Source organism: Moschus berezovskii, chromosome 25 (genome assembly GCF_049115385.1).
Source record: "Moschus berezovskii isolate FMDL1 chromosome 25, NW_MosBer_1.0, whole genome shotgun sequence".
Lineage (NCBI taxonomy): Eukaryota > Metazoa > Chordata > Mammalia > Artiodactyla > Moschidae > Moschus > Moschus berezovskii.
The window spans coordinates 48,765,447-48,787,737 of record NC_142484.1 but is presented as its reverse complement, the minus strand read 5'-3'; the positions used below and the strand labels follow the sequence as shown (position 1 = coordinate 48,787,737).

Here is a 22,291-nt window from a genome sequence, read left to right as displayed (position 1 = left end):
AACCATTCTCTATTTTAGACAAGAAGAATCAAAGGCCTCTTAGGTTAAAGGACTTGACCTGAGTGACAACATCTACTGGCAGAACCAAGAGAAGAATCTGGTGTTTCTTTTATATGGCTCCTAACTTTCTGAAATGCTAAAATATAGGGAGTGAGAAAAATTTTGTTTAAGCCAGTATTTTTTGCAAGAGGGGATTGACAAGAAATTGACAAAGAGAAAACAAGTAATCCTGTAATCCTCAATTTCCTTTCCTAGAGGATTACAGGAAAACAAGCATACATTTGTTATTTTACCTAAGATGTGACAGAATAACTGTTTTCTCTTGTATATTATTAATTTTTACACTTGTTTGGAAATAATCTGATTTAGTATTCCCAGCTTCTCTAAATGTAAACCACAGTACAACAACCAAAACCAGGAAATTAACACTAGCACAATACTTTTAGCTAATCTACAAACCTTATTCAAATTTTATCAACTGTCCCACTAACGTCCATTTTCTGGACCAGGTCCCAAGCCAAGGAAAACATATCCATTGACTGTTGTGTCACTCTGGGTCCTCAAAGAAGTAGATGCCAAACTGGGATGAAACCCACGAGGATTTTATTAGGGGAAATGCCTGTGTGGGGGAACACGAGGAGGCAGCTGGTGAAAGCTAGGAGTGTTTCAGCCTTTCATGCAAATCTGCCACTGCGTGAAGGAGGAAGGCAAAAGTGGGCAGATGACCCTTAAACTGTGCAGTCTAAGGAAGCTTCAGGAAGACGTCTGGGGCGTCCTTAAGCCAAAATCCCTCGTGTCTCAGGAACAGGCCTGCTTTCACATCCACCCCATGCTGTCATTAACTAGGAGCAGTCTATAGGAGGCATCCAGGCAACCAGATTTCAGAACACAAGGGCTGAGGGTCTGTGAATCATGTTCTAATGGCTAGGCTGTTTTGTCTCCTTCAACTCCTCTAATTTGAAATGTTCCTCAGTCCTGTTACCCCTTCCCCCATCTTGACATTTTAAAAAGATGCCGGCCAGTTATTTTGTACAATGTCCCTCTATCTGGATGTGTTTAACCCCTTCCTATAGTTAGACTGAGGTTATGCATTTTCGGCAAGACCACCACAGAAGGCACGAAGTACTCTTCGCCGCATCACAGCAGAATGAATTTTGATCCCTGGATTAAGAAGGTGCCTAACAGGTTCCTCCACTATAGACACTACTTCTTTTAAAGTATTTGGTGGAGAGATAATTGAGGCTATATAAAGGAAAGATATAAGCATCTGAATGCAGAGTTCCAAAGAATAGCAAGGAGAGATAAGAAAGCCTTCCTCAGCGATCAATGCAAATAGAGGAAAACAACAGAATAGGAAAAACAAGAGATCTTTTCAAGAAAACTAGAGATATCAAGGGAACATTTCATGCAAAGATGGGCTCGATAAAGGACAGAAATGGTATGGACCTCACAGAAGCAGAAGATATTAAGAAGAGGTGGCAAGAATACACAGAAGAACTGTACAAAAAAGATATTCACGACCAAGATAGTCACGATGGCGTGATCACTCACCTGGAGCCAGACATCTTGGAATGTGAAGTCAAGTGGGCCTTAGAGAGCATCACTACGAACAAAGCTAGTGGAGGTGTTGGAATTCCAATTGAGCTATTTCAAATCCTGAAAGATGATGCTGTGAAAGTGCTGCACTCAATATGCCAGCAAATTTGGAAAACTCAGCAGTGGCCACAGGACTGGAAAAGGTCAGTCTTCATTCCAATCGCAAAGAAAGGGAATGCCAAAGAATGCTCAAACTACCGCACAATTGCACTCATCTCACACGCTAGTAAAGTCATGCTCAAAATTCTCCAAGCCAGGCTTCAGCAATATGTGAACTGTGAACTTCCAGATGTTCAAGCAGGTTTTAGAAAAGGCAGAGGCACCAGAGATCAAATTGCCAACATCCGCTGGATTATGGAGAAAGCAAGAGAGTTCCAGAAAAACATCTATTTCTGCTTCATTGACTACGCCAAGGCCTTTGACTGTGTGGATCACAATAAACTGTGGAAAATTCTGAAAGAGATGGGAATCCCAGACCACCTGACCTGCCTCTTGAGAAACCTGTATGCAGGTCAGGAAGCAACAGTTAGAACTGGACATGGAACAAAAGACTGGTTCCAAATAGGAAAAGGAGTACGTCAAGGTTGTATATTGTCACCCTGCTTATTTAACTTATATGCAGAGTACATCATGAGGAACGCTGGGCTGGAAGAAGCACAAGCTGGAATCAAGATTGCTGGGAGAAATATCAATAACCTCAGATATGCAGATGACACCACCCTTATGGCAGAAAGTGAAGAGGAACTCAAAGGCCTCTTGATGAAAGTGAAAGAGGAGAGTGAAAAGGTTGGCTTGAAGCTTAACATTCAGAAAACGAAGATCATGGCATCTGGTCCCATCACTTCTTGGGAAATAGATGGGGAAACAATTGAAACAGTGTCAGACTTTATTTTTTGGGCTCCAAAATCACTGCGGGTGCTGATTGCAGCCATGAAATTAAAAGACACTTACTCCTTGGAAGGAAAGTTATGACCAACCTAGAGAGCATATTAAAAAGCAGAGACATTACTTTGCCAACCAAGGTCCGTCTAGTCAAGGCTATGGTTTTTCCCGTGGTCATGTATGGATGTGAGAGTTGGACTGTGAAGAAAGCTGATCACCGAAGAATTGATGCTTTTGAACTGTGGTGCTGGAGAAGACTCTTGAGAGTCCCTTGGACTGCAAGGAGATCCAACCAGTCCGTTCTAGAGGAGATCAAACCTGGGTGTTCATTGGAAGGACTTATGCTAAAGCTGAAACTCCAATACTTTGGCCACCTCATGCGACGAGTTGACTCACTGGAAAAGACTCTGATGCTGGGAGCGATTGGGGGTAGGAGGACACGGGGACGACAGAGAATGAGGTGGCTGGATGGCATCACCGACTCGATGGACATGAGTCTGAATGAACTCCGGGAGTTGGTGATGGACAGGGAGGCCTGGCGTGCTGTGGTTCATGGGGTCGCTAAGAGTCGGACACGACTGAGCGACTGAACTGAACTGACTGAAATACCATTTTCCCCACCATGTTTATCAACTAAATTTAGTATCCACTGACGACCGCCTGAAACAATGTGTTTTCTACTTACACTATTCCTTCAACACTTAGCAACTGGAATCCTACTGTAAAGAAGTTTCACCCATTCCCTCACTTTAGTATTTATTCATGTCAATACAGATTTTCAAATTCTAAGTACTGTTACTGACAAATAATAGAGGTGATACTACTTATCTTGCAAGACTGTCCTGAGGATTAAATGGCAACGGCCACCTCTTAATCACCTATAGTAGGAAGATGTGGCTTCAAGGCCCAATTCCACTTAAAGCAGGAAGACACCTTAAATCACTTTACTCTCACTTGCTTTAAATATATAAGCGGAGTCATAATATCTTCTCCAACAGGTTGTTCTGATTGTGTGTCTTAGTAAATATACACTGCCAGATACTTTCTAAAGTTTAATGACTCTACCGTTCCCCATTGTTTTACAAAGCAGACGTTTGTGGCAGAACTTAGTATCTAAGAAATCAAACGTGAGAGACACCAAAAGAGAGCATGCTCTGTGCATGAAACGATTCCAAGCTGGGCTCTTAAACGGCTCCCAGGAGTGAGGCCGTTCCGCGGGTGACCTGGGGGCAGGAGGCACCCAGGAGGTCTGCAGTGGAGACCCCGCAGAGCCTTCCTGCCGCCCCGACTCGGAAGCTCAGGGCCCCGCGAGGCCCGACCCCACGGGAACGCGCACGGCCGGCTGCGCCGAAGACCCGGGGCGGCCTCTCAGACGGCGCGGGCGAGGCAAGACGGGACGCGCGCCCCGCCGGCCTCTCACGCGGCGCGGCGAGCCCTGAGGGGACGAGCGCCCCGCCGGCCTCGCGCCCGCCTCTGTGGGGAGCCCGTGAGGGGACGCGCGCCCCGCCGGCCTCGCGCCCGGCCTCTGTGGGGAGCCGCGGGCCGCTGCGAGCGCGGCCCCCGCCGCAGCACACGCCCGGCTCCCCGCCTCGCGGAGAAGTGCACGCTCGGGGCCCTCGGGAGGCCAGCGCCGCCGTCACTCACCCGGGAGACGAGAGCCCGGCCTCAGGAATCGCGGCTCAGACACGGAAGGCCCGGCGGCCCGCCCCACAGCAGCCTCCGAACGGCCGTTCGGGCGTGAGCGGGGCGGCCACCTCCGAGCCGCCGTCACTTCCGTCATTCGAACCGCTCGCCGAGCGCGGCCGGCCGCGGGAAGCGCCGAGCCCCGCCCCGCCCCGGGGGCCGCCGGGACGGCCTCGCCGGAAGCCGCCCCCGGGCGCCCCGGCCCACGTGGGGCCCATTATTCCCGGTGTCGGGCGTGGCGCGGGGGTTTGCTCCTGTCTCCCGCAGGCCCTTACAGATCCGAGCAGAGGCCCAGGAAGCGAGCGATACTCACCACAGCCCCCCGGGGGGCTTCGGTCTCAGGCGCCTTTATGAGGACGGCTTGGGAGGTGCAGTCTTTCTTGTCTGAGGACACAGTTCTTTTGGTACTTTCCTCTCGCTGCAGTTATTTTCTGATAGTTTTCAACTCTCGCAACAGGGAACCGTATCGTAATGCTGTGCCTCCAGAGGGCCGTAGCACCCAGAGCGTGTCAAGGGTTTATCCGCTGTAGATAGCCTACAATCAGAAAGGTGGCTCATATTTACTGAGCCCCTAATCTGTGCCAAGGGGCTTCCCTGGTGGCTCAGACGGTAAAGCGTCTGCCTGCAATGAGGAAGACCAGGGTTCGATCCCTGAGTCGGGAAGATCCCCTGGAGAAGGAAATGGCAACCCACTCCAGTACTCTTGCCTGGAAAATTCCATGGACGGAGGAGCTTGGTAGGCTACAGTCCTTGGGGTTGCAAAGAGTCGGACACCACTCAGCAACTTCGCCTTCGCTATTATGTGCCAAGCACAGTGTGCTAGGTGTGGCGGAAACCAGGGTGAGTGGCTTACGGCCCCTTGCTAAATTTTGTAGTCCAGAGCAGGGGTCTCCAACATGTTTGTGGCCTGTGAGGAAGCAGGCTGCAGAGCAGGAAGTGGGCAGGCGGTGAGAGAGTAAGCTGCATCTGTGTCTATGGCAGCCCCTCACCGCCGGGAGTACCGCCTGAGCTCTGTCTCCTGTCAGCCCTGGGTTAGCGCCTCCAAGGAGGACTTGAATCCTACTGAAACCATTCACTGCTTCTCCTCCGTCTCTGAAAACACGTCTTCCACGAAACCAGTCCCTGATGCTGAAAGGTTCGGGAACTGCTGGTCTATAGGGTGAAACATACCAAGAATCAAAGCAGTACAAAATGGGGAGTGGGTGAGAGGGAAGTTACTGATATAATTAGCTCTGGCTTCATTGTAGAGAAGACGTCAGAGGAAGTTAAAACTAAGACAAGGCACGTAAACCAATTAGAATTCCATTGCAGGAAGTGAAAGATGATTACAACAAGAATGGAGCAAAGTGGGTAGATTTACGAGGCAAATCCGGAATTGGTGTTTATCTGCTTATGGAAGGCAAAAAAAAAAGGGAGAAATAAATGGTGATGCTGAAGTTCTCTATTTGGAAACTGAGTGGATATGGATAACTTTCTCCTAGAATACACAGAAAGAAGATCAGGTTTGGGAGGGGGAAGTCTAAAGTTAAGCGTTGAATATTTTAAATTTGATCTGTTTCTGGAATATCTTGACAATATCCAGAAATATTTAGGAGGCAAAATTAGCAGTAGTTAAAATGAGATGGCTGGATGGCATCACCGACTCTGTGGACATGAGTTTGAGTGTACTCTGGGAGTTGGTGATAGATAGGGAGGCCTGGCGTGCTGTGATTCATGGGGTCGCGGAGAGTCGGACCCGACTGAGCGACTGAACTGAACTGAACTGAACAATTGCTTGTAAGGTTGAAGGAAAAGGGAGAATGAAATTAACCTCACAGGCTTGTGGAGCACTGTTGATGGTAGTGCCAATAACCAAGGGAGAAATAGAAATGGGAGTCAGTTTAGTGGGGAATGCAGTGGGCTCAGCTCTGAGCATGTTCAGCTTCACTTGCCTGTGGAAGGGTGCGCAGTAAACAGAGGAATACAGGGGTAGACAGTCCACAGAACTGGGCTAGCATATAGACTCGGGTTTCATTTCCATATGGATTATAACCAAAGCTGTGTAAGTGGATGAGGTCACTTAGGGAGAATTAACTGAGAAGAGCAATGAACTAAGGACCAAACTTGGAGAAACATCAAAACTTAAAGGAAGTGGATAAAGGAATTGGCAAATATCCAAAGAAGAAATAGTGGGACCAACCGTGGGTGAGATGGTTAGATAGCATCACTGACTCAATGGACCTGAAGATAGTGAAGGAAGCCTGGTGTGCTACAGTCCATGGGGGTGGACACGACTGAGTGACTGAAAACAGCAACCTTGGTTTTACAGACAAAGAAGCTGCATTACAGAGAATTTGGTGACGTGGCCAAGAGCACATGTAAGGGGGAAGGGTGAAACCGAGACTAGAATTCATGTATTTATCCCAAATACTGGGGTTCTTCCTTCATGCTTCCCTGTCCATGATAACATTTATCTTAATAATTGTACTTATTCTAAACAAACCTCTTCAACATCCTGAACACAGACTCATAGGTATTCTCCCACACTCCACAAAAGATGTGCCCATTATTTCTCTTTTTAGGCTAATTTTGGTGCCCACTGTGTTTTCCAAAGGCACCAAGCACAATCCCCATCATAGCACTTACCAATTCTTATTGAAATGACCTGTTTATTAGGCTCTCTGTTGACTAGACTGAATTCTCAAGAACTGGAGTGCACTTTGTTCAGTCACCTGCCACTTTGAGCTTCTCAAATGTTTGTTGAATGAATAAATGAATGAATTATATGCATCACTTCCCCAAGCTGCATCCTGGGCAGAAGAAATCTTACAATTGGAGATTTTGAATTAAGGCTTGTTATTTATTTTTTTTTGATAGGAGGCAGTGAGTAATCAAAGAAAACCCAGTGAGCTTAGAATCAGAGTGTTTGGTCTACGTCACAACTCGGAGACTTTCCAACTGTTGGATCCGAAGCCAATGAGCCTTGGTTTCTGGTTTGTTTCTCTATTATTGACCAAGAGTGTCCAGAATAGCTCACTCATTATGACTAGCAGTTGATTCTGATTGTCAGCTGAAACTTTGCTGGAACTATTGAGTGAAGTGCTGTTACCAACCAGGGTTCTTGGCCTCCTCAATCAGTTTAAATTATCAGAGGCCAGACAAGAAATTCAGGCAAAGCTCTCCTGGGGTCCCTTCTGCAGCAGGGTGGAGTGAGAATGAACAGACTGTTCCCTTACTTGCTCACTCTTCAAGGAGGGTGAGCTTGTTCCCTATGTGGGGATGAGGGTAGAGGTGTATGTGGGGGTCAGGCTAAGAGGGATGGCTTAGGTGGTTTGCCCAGCACTTTGTGGTCTTGTATACAGGGGGCATGTGCAGTACTCTGCTTTTGCTCTGGGCTCTTCAAAAGTGGCAGTTCAGGGACTTCCCTGGAGGTGCAGTGGCTAGGACTCTGCGCTAACAATACAGAGGGCCTGGGTTTGATCCCTGGTTCGGGAACTAGATCCCACGTGCCTCAACAAAGATCAAAGAATCCATGTACCACAACTAAGACCCAGCACAGCCAAACAAAAAATAAATGTATAGATGTTAAAAAGAAAATCACAGTTTGGTTTTTTGGTCTCTTTGCATCAGTTCATAATTTTGCCCCAACTGTGTATGCATGCAGTTATTTTTAGTACCATACAGTTTCTTTGTATTTTGTTGCTCAGGGAGGTATTTGTCCAGGGGCAAATATTTCAGCACTGCAGCAAAGGGTCCCAGGTCCCACACATATCTCAGTGCCTTCAAGCAGCCTCTCCATGTGGGTTGGAATTCTTACTAGCTGAAATTCAAGAGAGAATGTCCAAAGAATGAGTATTTCCAGGGCAAGAACATGAAAGCTGCAAATCCTTTTAAAGGCAAGGCTGAGTAAGTTTTGCCACACTGTCTTGATTAAGTATCATAGGACCAGCCCAAGTTCAAGTGAAGGGGAAAAAGTCATCTCCCAGTGAAGTGACAAAGAATTTGCAGCCATCTTTAATTCACCACCATTTCCTTAGTAATACTTGACCTGCTCTCTTCACAGGATGCTTGTGAAACTCAGAGTCATGAATCATAAAGAGCACGAATGAACTCCAAAACCATGTTGGATACATTCAGTTCAGTCACTCAGTCGTGTCCAACTCTTTGTGACCCCATGAACCACAGCACGCCAAGCCTCCCTGTCTATCACCAACTTCTGGAGTTGACTCAAACTCATGTCCATTGAGTCAGTAATGCCATCCAACCATCTTATCCTCTGTCGTCCCCTTCTCCCGCCTTCAATCTTTCCCAGCATCAGGGTCTTTTCAAATGAGTCAGTTCTTCACATCAGGTGGCCAAAGTATTGGAGTTTCAACTTCAACATCAGTCCTTCCAATGAACATTCAGGACTGATCTCTTTAGGTTGGACTGCTTTAGGTTGGATCTCCTTGCAATCCAAAGGACTCTCAAGAGTCTTCTCCAACACCACAGTTCAAAAGCATCAATTCTTCAGCACTCAGCTTTCTTTATAGTCCAACTCTCACATCCATACATAACTACTGGAAAAACCATAGCCTTGACTAGACGGACCTTTGTTGGCATACATTAGAAGCTATTATATATAGGCACTTTTGTCTCCTCTTCTCATCACAGACCCAGCCTTCCAGGCCACAAGGGTAGGCATGTGACCCAGACTGGTCTAATCACAGTTCTCTATCTCCTTTGCTATTGAGATTGACCCAAGGATGGGAACATATACTAAACTGAATCTTTTGTGGCTTTTATTTTAATACACCCACTTCAAACTGCAGGAGACAAAACCAAACCAAACAAACAAAAAACACCTTTTAAATGTTTATTGGTGTTCAGTTTTTAATTTTTAATTGGGTCCCTTTGTACTCTATTGGCCTAGGGCTAGGTGTATAGGCTTGGTTTCTAGTGTTGCTACCCAACTAGGAACGAACATTAATAAGCAATGATCAAGAAGAAGAATTTTCCCTAGGCAGTAACAACACTAGTGTGACTGGTTGCTATGCAATGCTGCCCCTCAAACTGCAATGGAAGCCATTCAGAATTGGAGCAGTTTAGCATGTTTCTCTGGTGGGGAACCATTTCACTGCTCTGAGTTCCCTTCATCTTTATCCACATTCAATATGAGTGATTGGCATTAAAGTCGGGGTGGGGGAGGACCCTCAATAATTCTCATGTATAAAGTCCAGATGAAAGGGAATCATTACAAGAACAAGTAATCAGATTTCCATCTGACCATCTGCCAACTGGCCTTTCTCTCTGGCATAAACACCAAAAGGGCTTAACAAGTGATAGGATCTCAGGGTAATTTATAGCTGCTAACAGAAGTGAGATTAAGAGTGCCCAGCAGGAGAGGAAAGATGGGCTTGGAAAGGCTTTTAAAAGCTATAAATGTTTCTTAAAAATGTGTGTTGGTAAATCCGGAGGTGGGGAGGAAGTGGGTCATTTATTTAAGGAGAGTGAAAATTGAAAGGAGAGAATAGGAAAATGAACTGATTTTGTTTCATCTTTTAAATCTGTTTCAGCTAATATGATTTTTATTAATATTCCGTTCCGTTCCGTCGCTCAGTCGTGTCCGACTCTTTGCGACCCCGTGGACTGTAGCCTAGCAGGCTTCTCCGTCCATGGGATTCTCCAGGCAAGAATACTGGAGTGGGTTACCGTTTCCTTCTCCAGGGGATCTTCCCGACCCAGGGATCGAACCCGGGTCTCCCGCATTGGAGACAGACGCTTTAACCTCTGAGCCACCAGGGAATATTACTGATATTTATTAAGCAATGAGGGTGTAGACTGTGAGTTATATACTTAAAAAGACAGGGAAGGCCAGGGACTTCCTGGTGGTCCAGTGATGAAGGCTCTGCCTTCCAGCATAGGGGACATGGTTCAGCCCCTGGTCAGGAAACTAAGATCCCATATGCCATGAGGCGTATGCCCCTCAAGAGAGTAATCATTCAGTTATAACCATTTTGGCTTCTTGTTTTCCTTCATTCATTGACTATTCATTGAGCAATTACTAAGTGCCAACCAAACATTTTGGCTGAGGATACAGTGATAAACCAGATATTGAGGATATAACAAATGCACAAGACAGACGCGGTCCTACCCTCAAAAAGGCAGTGCAGACGTGTGAACAAGCTCTCACAATACTTCACATTAAGTGCAACAGCCTGCTTGTTCTTTACATGCTTTCATTCCCAGCCAGAGCTCTGTCTGAGCCAAAAATGAGGCTGCCACGTAACTGGTGAACTAGTGAGGCAGCCATCAGAAGTCTGTGGGTTTCTTGAGGCTCAAATTAGCAGAAAGAATTAGCAGAAAGAAGGAAACATTAACTTCTAAGGATACAATTGATGTGTCTGCTACCCTAGAGACCCAACATATATAGTAAGCACTCTATACTTTCCAGAGAGGAGGAACTCCAGCTATAAATCTTTGGCTCCAGGAAGAAAAAGATTCCAGGTGGGAATCTAAGATATTCTAGCAATTTTAAAGGGATCAGTGTATTGATAATATAATGCATATGGTGTCACTGTGTGTTGATGGGGTAAAATATTTTACTTAAATGCTTGCAATGTGGTGAAACAGGCATTTTGAAGGGAATTCTGCACTTCTATAATACTGCCAAGCACAGCTGAGAGAATAAATTTATGCTTGCTTCAATCCCTGTATATTTGGACTTGTTTTTTTCCTCAGCATTCTAGAAAGTGGTGACATGGGACAATCTTTTAGACAAACAGCCCTCTATAAGCATTCCCGCCCAGCTTGAAACCTACAGTGGTTTTCTTTACAGAATACATCAACGCTAATGTCTCTTACTAGCTTTCCAGAACCTCCAAAATGTGGCACTAAAGAGAGCAGAGCTCAGGGTTTCAGTTTATCACTAATCACTTTTTTTCTTGTAAAATAGGAATAATAATATCCACCACGTCAAACTCACAGGACTGTGTCAGTGTTGGACAAAATGATGCATCTGACAACACTTTGCAAATCAGCAGTGTAGTGTTACTGTGCAAATGTGATTATTATGATGTTGGTGCTATTATGATGTTGGTACTTTGATCCATTCAGCATTATTTCATGTCATCCTTCAACTGGACCACAATGTGCTGTGATCCTTCTTGTCTATGAGTTGGAGCTTTTACGAGTCCCAAGCCCAGTGGGGAGGAGAGCAGACCCTGAGGCCAGACTGCTTGGGGTCTGGGTCAGCACTTGCCCATGAAGCTGTAGTGAGGATTAAGTGGGCTCCCGGGGTAAAGCCCTTAGAACATGCTTAGCACGTCACGTCACTCCTGGCGATGTTGTAGCAAGCACTTTTCACACTTGACCACGTCTTCCTGTTCTAGCTCATGGCCTATCTCACTCATGAAGTCTTCTCCCTGGTTTTCTCCTACCTATGAAACGTTATACCTAGAGTGGTGTCACACAGGTTAACTATTTATTATTTCATGATATGATTGTTTTACCCAGTTATATGCATTAACTTATTTAATGAACACCTGCTATGACCAGGTTCTTTCTTGTGTTTGTGTTAAGTCACTTCAGTCATGTCTGGCTCTTTGTGACCCTATGGACTGTAGCCCACCAGGTGCCCATGGGGTTCTCTAGGCAAGAATACTGGAGTGGATTGCCACGCCCTTCTCCAGAGGATTTAGAGCATGAGAATAAAGAAAAACAAGATGCGGAGCCCATCTGTGGTCAGATGACCAAGCAGACAATTGAGCTATAAACTGAATGGCTGTGTCCCCTGAAAATTCATATATTAAATCCTAACCTCCACTGTGGTGGTGTTTGGAGGTGGAGCCTTTGAGAGATGGTTAGATCATGAGGACTCATTGACGCTTCTCCTTTAGAAAAAGCCTCTTGGGGACTTCTCTGGTGGTCCAGTGGTTAAAGACTTTGCCTTCCAATGCAGGGGGTGTGGGTTCAATTCCTGGTCGGGGAACTAAGATCCCACATTCTTTGGGGCCAAAACATAAAACAGAAGCAGTATTGTAACAAATTCAATAAAGACTTTGTAAATGGTCCACACCAAGAAGTTTCTAAAACAGGAAGAGCCTCTGTCCTATTTCTATGAGTTGTCTCTCATCTCCAACAGCCTTTCCCAGATTTAAAATCTCTGTGCTCTTCCCCCACCTTTCTCTCCCTCCCCTCCCACCTTTGTTCCTGCGACTTCACTGTTAGAACTCCACAGCTGGAACTTCCCTCAAATCTTCCACTAGGTTGTCTACTCATCCTGCACTCTCTCTGCAACTTTTACTGCTGCAGAAGCCTGATGACTTCATAATTCATGCCCTGATGTCATCTAGCCCAGGTCAAAAGAAAGGTGTCTTTTTACATACATACGCCATTTTCACCTTCAACACCAGTTCCAACATGCCATGTCCAGGGAGACTTCAAATAACAAAACTATCACATCATCTGTGGTTTAGCAAGCGTTTTGCTGGCCGCAGAATTTTCAGCGTCATGCCCATGCTACAGACGGGAGCGCTCCTGCCTGTATTGCATGTCTTGTCTTCTGTTCTTTACATTTGGAACACCCGGGGGACACCTTCATGGCTCATTTTTGGGCTTACTTCCCATGGAATTTCCTAACCTCATCCCTCTGTGTTTCATTCCTCAGGCTGGCGTCACACAAGCTAAAGGATTCTCAGGCGGACCACTCCTCCCAGGCAAAGGCACGGGTGTGCGTTTTCAGAAGGACCTTCAAAGTCTTAACACAAGCAGGTGAGCGATGGGGCTACTTTTAGTCACTTTGCTCTCTTTGCATGGCCGCGGCAGGACCCGCAGTGAGAGGTGAGGCGACACGTCAGAGGCCGTCCTTTATGCCTTTATGGGTGTTTTCCGTTTCAACTCCACTTGCGGGGAAAGGGGTGGAAATTATCATGTCTACCGCTAGAGGGCAGACTGGCCAAATTTAAAATGCGTGCGGGCCATTGAGACGCTGTGGGGACTTTTTTGTTTCACGTCCCCTTTACCCTCCGACCTCCGACCCAAACTCCATTAGACAGGAGGAGAGGGACCAAGGCCACCAGAAATAGGAAAAAGCAAAGGCAGCGCCGCTGCCGCTGGTAAGAGCCGGTCCTCCTCCTCCTCTCTGTGTGTGCCGAGAGCTGGACTTGCCCTAGGGCCGCAAACAAGGAGCGTCCGGGTGATACTAGCTTGGTGTTTAGTACCAGTTATAGACCAGACCAACCTAGATATCATATTAAAAAGCGGAGACATTACTTTGCCAACCAAGGTCCGTCTAGTCAAGGCTATGGTTTTTCCCGTGGTCATGTATGGATGTGAGAGTTGGACTGTGAAGAAAGCTGAGCGCCGAAGAATTGATGCTTTTGACCTGTGGTGTTGGAGAAGACTCTTGAGAGTTCCTTGGACTGCAAGGAGATCCAACCAGTCCATCCTAAAGGAAATCAGTCCTGGGTGTTCATTGCAAGGACTGATGCTAAAACTGAAACTCCAATACTTTGGCCACCTCATGCGACGAGTTGACTCACTGGAAAAGACTCTGATGCTGGGAGGGATTGGTGGCGGGAGGAGAAGGGGACGACCGAGAATGAGATGGCTGGATGGCATCACCGACTCTGTGGACATGAGTTTGAGTGAACTCCGGGAGTTGGTGATGGACAGGGAGGCCTGGCGTGCTGTGATTCATGGGGTCGCAGAGTCGGACACAACTGAGCGACCGAACTGAACTGATAGACCAGGCACCTTACTAGGCATTTTACCTACAGCACCTTCTGTGAGCCTCACAATGGCTTCTGAGGCACATTTTTAAGATCAGGACAAGTGAAGAGACATGCTTGTTAAATATGTTGCTCTAAAGCAAGTAAATAATAAGTGACAGATACTGAGTTTGAATTGATGCTTGTGAAGGAGGGGGTCAATGGGAAAAGAGGGGATGTCTCGAAAGGGCCTGAAATTAAGTGGTAAATTACCGTTCACAACCTCTAAGCGGGCTTCAGGGCTGGGCACTGTCCTCTGCTGGCCATTGTAAGTGGAGAAAATACCTTTAAACAAATTATGTATATCACCATTAAAAAAAAAATTCAACACAGGATATCTAAAGGAGAAAGCGAAAACTGCCTTATTGTCTAAAGCATTTTTTAACCATATTAAGTTAGTCTCCTATGATATTGTTTTTATTTTGTTTTGGTTTTTGTATTTTTTTATGGATCCGTATACCTGCATGTGTACATTATCATGTAAATACAGAATATTTACTATCAATTTTAATGATTGTGTTTTATTTTATCGTATTTAGTCCCCTTAAATCACCTATCCAATTCCTACTGATAAGCTTTTCATTAATTTTCAGCTTTTTCCATTAGAACAATTTTGTAGAAAATTCTTTGTGTTTGCTTCTCTCCAAAACTCCCCCTTCTTTTGTTAACTGGATCCCATCTCATCTCTCTAAATTCCTTTGTCTTTTTTTCCTTTCTGCTGTACCGTTTCTTTAGCAAACATACCAGATAATCGCTCCCATCTTAAAAAAAAAAAAAAAAACAGAAAACTTTCCCGATGTCAGTTCATTTTCTTTGTTCCCCCAGACACCTAAAATTCTTGAAAGAGTTGTTTAGACTCGTCAGACTCACTCTCTCTCCAATCAGGTTTTCACTCACAGTCCTCCACAAACAGCTCTTGCCAGGGTCACTGTGACTGTCATGGTGTCAAACTCAGTGGTTACCCTTCATCTTCATCTTTCTCTCAGCATTTGACATATTGGCCATTCCTTTCTTTTTCATCATGCCTTCCAGGAAGTCAGTTTCTTGGGTTTTCTCCTGTTTCCTTGGCTATAGTCTCCTTTGCTTCTTTCTCCTCGTCTTCCTGATCTCTAAATTTTGGAGCATCCCAGTATCCAGATCTGAAACCTCTTCTCTCTCATTTGGTCTCAGGATTAAATACTATGTGTATGCCCAGACTTCCTCCTGGACTCCAGATTCATAGCCAAGTGCCTTCCTGATGGTTCTGCTTTGACATTTAATAGACATCTCAGACCTGACAAGTTGAAAGCCTTGGGTTCTCTTACCTCCCTGCATCCTCTTCTTCAAACTTTCTCACCCCGGTAAATATCAAACTTCTCAGCCCCAAATCTCAGTCATCCTTGACTCCCTTATTTTCCTTATGACTCACATCTGCTCTTCAGGAAATCCTGTTGGCTCTACCTTCAAAACATATCCAGCACTCAACCACTTTGTGTCCCCCTCCCCCGTTAGTTCCCACCTAGATTACTGTAACCTCACCCCAAGTGGTCTTCCTGCTCAGACTCATGCCCACTTCCAGCCTTTTCTCCATCAGCCGCCAGAGAACCTTTATAAACTCCAGTCGTCCGCCACCACTCCTCTGCTCAAAGCCCTCCAACCCTGACTGTTTCCCTGAGAGTCAAATCCAGTGGTTTTATAGTGATTGACAAGGTCCTGTGTGGTCTCAGAACACAACCCCCTTGGCTTCCACCACTTTACCCAACCCCACACTCAGCTCAGTGTCACTGGTTGCCTCCCAGACCCCACCCTCTGCCTGGAATCATCTTTCTGCAGGTGTCTAGGCCCTGCTTTCCTGCTTCTTTCAAATCCCTGCTCAGTGTCTCTTTATAAGTGAGGCTTTCCTAGTCACCCTGTTGGGAACAGCGTATTCTGTTTTCTGTTGCCCTCACAGTGCTTTATTGTCCTTACCATCATCACTGCCTGTGCGCACGCACACACACACACACACACACACACACACACACACAGTTTTTTTGTCGCTTGTCTCCCATGAATATAATGTGTGTTCTGGAAAGGCAAGCATTGTACTTGTTCTGTTCTCAGTGTACCCCTAACTCCTGATCTAGTGCCTGGCACCTATCAGGGCTCAGTACAAATCTGTTGAATGAATGAATATTCATTTTCCAGGGCAATGATCTCCAGGTAGATTTCTAGGAGGGGGATTGCTGACTCCCAGGTTATGAATTTTAAAGACATATTTGACACATTTGACAATTTATATTCCCGTCAGCAGAGTATGTGACAGCGCTATTGACCAATGCTTACCAAAAGGGATTTTGTCAATACTTTTCATCTTTAGTCATCTTTTAGGCAAAATATTTTCTTTTCATTTGCATTTTGGAGTTATTTGCATGTTTTTATGCATAGACTTATTGACCATTTGTACATGCGTTGTGTGGATCCCCAGATTCTTTGTCTACCTTTCTGTTATGATTATTTCCCTTATTGATTTGTTCTTTGTGTATTCAACTTTGTTTGAATTGCTAATATTTTTCCCAGTTTTTCATTTGCCTTTCAACCTAATTTTTGGTGTTTTTGCAAAAGAAAATTTAAAAATGTATTATGCAGTCAGATTTATTCATTTTCCCCTGGTGATTTCTTATTTCTCCAATAAGAATATAGTTATATTGAACTTGCTCAGGCTTTCTTGGACATGTCTACTAAGTATGTTCTTTTCTTGTGGATAAATTTCCCACCAAAGTATTATATCATGGGTCTGGGTAGAAGGAAATGGTTTAGGACCACCTGGCCCATCAGACATGTGGTTCCAGGAATCTGGGTATAGGAATGTTATACCAAGGCAAAATGCCACAAACTCAGTTCCCCGGGAAGTTCACGGAAGGACGAGCTGACTACAGCTGTTAAACATCTATTCATAAAGCAGGTCCCAGAGAGAGAAGACTGTATAGCTCCTGGAAGCTGTGAGCTTACATAGTTCTGCTCCAAGGAAAGACATGCAAAGGAACAGAAATCCATACACAGTTCTGGAGATTCAGAAAGTGTTACTTTGACAGGTTTCCTTGCTTGCAGGACCGTTTAATCACCAGCTATTTCCCTTCCCTTGTCAGCAGGCGGCATTGGCTGACATATGCCTCAATGCCCAGTGGTGCTATTTTTATATGCAGAAGCAGGCGTCTCCCCGTCTACCCTCATCCTATGTGCATCAGGCACTAACGATGTCCCCAAGGCAGAAACAGCACTGGTCCCAATATAAATGATGAACTCATGCATCGTGAGTGAGGATGGCAGTTCACATTCATTGTGCTGCAGATGTGCTGAGGTGTCCTGAGGTATTTATTCCCTCCTGGGCCGGGCTTGCTGGTACAGTGCCTGGGCGGGGCTAAGCCCCCAACTCTTATGCCTCAAATAATTGTCCATGGACAAGCAATATCTTTTGGGAGCTGCTGAATTTCAGCCTTCATCTTAGAATCTGCGTTTTCACAAGATGCCCTAGTGATCGTCTGCTCATTTAGGTCTCAGAGGCTGTGCACAATGGACTCTGGTTTTGAACAGCCCTATCCTTTATCACAATAACTGTGATGTATAAAGATCATTACTATTTGTTTTTGATTGTGAAAACATTTGGAGAGCACTGATTATTATAATTAGAGCTAGAAAGAATGTTAAATAATGTTGTTACTGCTGCTGTTGTTTTTGAATGGAAAGCTGTGGACATGACTTAGCACCTGATTTTGTTGGCTTTGTCCCTATCTCTAACTGTTCATGTTTAATATAAGGCCTGCTCCTTTCCAATGAGACTGTAGGATTCTAAAGGATGAGGATTATTTCACCTTATAACACTTCCCTACAATTTTTTTTAGTGCTGTAAAGCAGTGTTTTGCAAACTTTGTATAGGAATCACTGGGTGGATGGTGGGGAGGGATGTCTTCTTTTTTTTTATTTTTTTTATATCTTAAAAAAGAAGTCTTCTTAAAAGGCAGATTCTTATTCCGTGATTCTGAGATTCACTTTTCAAGGAAACTTTCAGGTGATTCTGATACTGCTGGTGCATGGACCATACTTTGAATATCAAGGTTTTAGAGCATTCATTTAACTCTCATAACAACCTTATGAGATACCTTGGCTAGATGTCATCCCCATTTTATAGCTGAGGCATTTGAGGAGCAGGCGGTTAAACTATAATGCTGAGATCCTACCACTAGTCAGTGATGGAGTTGGGTTCCCCATGGTGTTCACCTCTTGAAACCCTTCTTTCTTTGTGCAATAAGAGACAGAAGAGAACGGAGACTGGCCCCATAATAAATGGTTAGAGCTGTCTCGGAGTTCAGACCAAAGTTTTCTCTTTTCTCTTTTCATGGCCATTCCAGTACACTACAGTCTGTTCAGGATGCTCTGAATAACCATAGATTAGGTGGCTTATAAATGACAGACATTTATTTCTCACAGTTCTGGAGGCTGGAGGGTCCAAGATAAAGGTGCCAGCAGATTTGTTATCTGGTGAAGTTCCTCTTCTGCTTCACAGATGCCTGTTTGCAAAGGAGCTCTCTGGGGCCTCTTCTTTCAGGGTACTAATCCCGCTCATGAGTGCTCCACCCCCAAGAGCCAATCATCTCCCAAAGGCCCACTTCCAAATACCCTCACCTCAGGGATTATGAATTTGAGGAAGACATAAACGTTCATTTACCATCAATGGTGATTAAGAGTTTTATACTCAGGATACATTTTGACATTTTCTCAGTGGCTATAAAATAAATTTCATCCAATATATTAATTACTTTAGATCCAATGGCTCTCAACCCTGCCTCACTTTTGGGACTTTAAAAACATAAATTCTTGGGCTCCACCTTACAGATACTAAAGTCAGAATCTTCGGACATGGGAGCCCAGACCATCTGCATTTGTTGAAGCACCATAGGTGATTATAAGGGGCTTTCTGGATGGCTCAGATGGTAAAGAATCTGCCTGCAATGTGGGAGACCTGGGTTCATTTTATGGGTTGGGAATATCCCCTGGAGAAGGGAAATGGCTATCCACTCTAGTACTCTTGCCTAAAGAATTCCATGGACAGAGGTGCCTGGTGGGCTACAGACCATGGGGACACAAAGAGTCAGAAACGACTGAGCAGCTAACCCTTTCACACTTCCACAAGTGAATATAATGATTATCAGAATTTTAAAAAAACACTACTCTCTGCATCTTTCCACACTTGCCATGCCAATTTTTTCTTCTAGTTTTGCTGAGGTATATAGTTGACATACAGCAGTGTGTAAGTTATAGCACTGTATAATGTGTACAGGATAATGATTTGACTTACATCAGGAAATGATTATCACAATAAATTTATTTATTATTGATTTTATTAGCATATAGTTGCTCTACAATGTTGTGTGAGCTTCTACTGCATGTATGAATCAGCCATACATATACATATATCCCAGCCCTTTCGGATTTCCCTCCTGCTTAAGTCACCACAGCGCGTAAGTAGAGTTCCCTGTGCCATACAGTATGTTCCCATCGGGTATCTATTTTATATATAGTACCCGTGTCCATGGGGTCTGCAAAGAGTCAAACATGATTTAGCAACTGAGCAACCACAATCAGTAGTGTATCTGTGTCAATCCCAATGTCCCGATGCCTCCCACCCACCCCTTTCCTCCTTGGTATCCATATATTCGTTCCCTATGTCTCTATTTCTGCTTTGCAAATAAGTTCATCTATACCTTTCATGAGATCCCACATATACATGTTAATATATGATATTTGTTTTTCTCTTTCTGACTTACTTTATTCTGTGTAACACTCTCTAGATTCATCCACATCTCTGCAAATGACCCAATTTTTCATTCCTTTTTATGGCTGAGTAATATTTCACTGTGTGTATGTACCACATCTTCTTTTTTTTTTTTAATATTTGGCTGTGGTGGCTCTTTGTTGTGGCAACTGTGGTGCCACAATGTTCTTGTGGTGCCTGAAATTCCTGGTTGTAGCATGTGGGCTTAGCTGCTCCATGCATGTGGGATCTTAGCTTCCCCATCAGGGATCGAACCTTCTTCCTCTATATTGCAAGGCAGATTCTTAACCACAGGAGCACCAGGAAAGTCACCCAAATCTTCTTGATCCATTCTTCTGTGATGGACATTTAGGTTGCTTCCATGTCCTGGCTATTGTAAATTGGGGTGCATGTGTCCTTTTAAACTATGGTTTTCTCTGGGTATATGTCCAATAGGGGGATTGCTGGGTCATATAGTTATATTTTTAGTCTTTAAGGAGACTCCAAATTGTTTTCCATAGTGGCTATATCAATTTACATTCCTACCGACTATCACAATAATTTTAGTGAACACTCATATAGATACAAAATTAAACAGAAAAAAATGTATTCTCCTTTGTGATGAGAACTCAGGATTTGCTCTTTTGACAATTTTCATACATAACATACAGCAATGTTAAGTATATGTATCACATGGCACGTATGTATCACATAACATCCCTGGTACTTATTTATCTTATAGCTAGAAGTTTGTGCCTTTTGACTGTCTCCACCCAATTCCTCCTTTCCCTGTACCTCACCCCTGGTAACCACAAAATCGGAGTTTGTTTTTGAAGTATAATTGACCTACAATGACTTATCATTAGTTCCTGTTACATAACATAGTGATTTAATATTTCTGTACATTTCAAAATGATCACCGCGATGTCTGGTGGTGATAGTTATGTATCAGCATAGAGTTACAATGAGTCACTATACAAAGATACCACACAGTTATTCACTGTATTTCCCGCACTGTGCATTTAATATCTGTGGCTCATTTATTTTGCAAGTGGAAGTTTGTACATCTTAATCTCCCTCACCTATTTCTTTCCTTTCCCTTTATCCCTCCCCTCGGCAGCCACCTGCTTGTCTGTATTTATGACTCTGTTCCTGGTTTGTTATCTGTGTTCATCTGTTTTGTTTTTTAGATTCCACACATAAATGAAATCATACAGTATTTGTCTTTCTCTGTCTGACTTATTTCACTTAGCATAATACCCTCTTGGCTCATCCATGTTGTTGCAAATGGCAAGATTTCTTTCTTTTTGGGGTTAATATTCCATTGCGTATATGTATATATACCACATCTTCTTTAGCCATTCACCTATTGATGGGCACTTAGGTTGCTTCCATATCTTAGCTACTGTAAATAATGCTGCAATGGCCTTAAGGGTACCTATATCTTTTTGAATTAGTATTTCATTCTCTTTGTGTAAATACCCATAATTTACACAATGTATGATAGTTCTATTTTTAACTTTTTGAGGAATCTCCATACTCTTCCATAGTGACTGCACCAATTCACGTTCCCCCCAGCAGCCCATCTGTGTCAGAGTCCAGAAATCCACATTTTAACTCACCCAGCTGGGGGATTTCGAGGCAAGTAGTCACAGAGCACAATTAGCGAAGCACTAGCACTTTACTATACTTTCTTTATTTAATTTATTTTTAGTCGTTTATTTTTCACTTATTTTACTATGCTTTCTGAATGTACTTCCAAAGCACTTCAAAATGCATACTGGGTTGATAGTAATAAAGACTTTCCTTACCTCATTGGACCCAGATCCCCTAAGCCCCTGGAACCCATTCCAGAACTTTGAGACAGAGGATGCAGGAGTCCCACCACAGGTGGATAAGGGTTGACTGAGTCCCAGACAGATCCTGAGGCCCGGGAGGGGAAAGACCCAGAATCTATTTAAAAACAAACCCCAAAGCTTGTTATTTTTCACAGTCTGAAAAACTGGATGCAGGCAGGGATGTTGGTTACCTTTTAGAATTTTTATTATGCATAATTTAGATCACTGGATGGCTGTAACTCTTGCTAATAAATTTTGTACACCCTGAACACAATAAAAATCAACCAGCACAGCAGAATCAGTTTGTTCATTGCTGAACCCCTTGGGGGCATGGCAGAGTTAAAAGAATGATGAACAAATAACCAGCCACAAGATGCAGCAGTTCTTGCCTCCCATTTTATTTCAACAGGGTTCATTTTTGAACATAGGTATGTTTTTGAAATGCACTCTTCTTCCAAAAGCTCAAGGTGTAACACACACACACACACACACACACACACACACACACACACAGACACACACACACACACAGGCATACTCACATTCCTGTTATTTGATCACTGCTACAAGTGAACCTAGGATAGATGTATGAACAGAAAGGGAACTAAGAGAAAGGAACTGGAAAGAATAAATAGTAGTGAATTATTTGTAACACTCTCTATTAAATTTTTTATTCAGTTCAGTTGTTCAGTCGTGTCCGACTCTTTGCAACCCTATGAACTACTGTATCCCAGGCTTCCCTGTCCATCACCAATTCCCGGAGCTTACTCAAACTCATCTTCATCCAGTTGGGG

The 22,291-nt window shown here is 44.1% G+C and overlaps 1 protein-coding gene and 1 long non-coding RNA gene across 2 annotated transcripts in view; one reads left to right on the top strand and one right to left on the bottom strand.

Moving 5' to 3' along the window:
* CEP295 (centrosomal protein 295) overlaps positions 1-4,278 on the bottom strand; it is a 60,718-nt gene extending 56,440 nt beyond the window's left edge. The window contains 1 exon segment of the mRNA XM_055416201.2: positions 4,123-4,278. Coding sequence (XP_055272176.2) covers positions 4,123-4,258 — 136 coding nt within the window. The 5' untranslated portion in view covers positions 4,259-4,278.
* Positions 4,279-4,408: 130 nt separating this feature from the next.
* Positions 4,409-22,291, top strand: part of LOC148773926 (uncharacterized) — a 38,142-nt gene continuing 20,259 nt past the window's right edge. The window contains exons 1-2 of the long non-coding RNA XR_016036397.1: positions 4,409-4,565; positions 12,788-12,891. This is a non-coding gene — a long non-coding RNA (uncharacterized LOC148773926). The remainder of the gene's footprint in view (positions 4,566-12,787; positions 12,892-22,291) is intronic.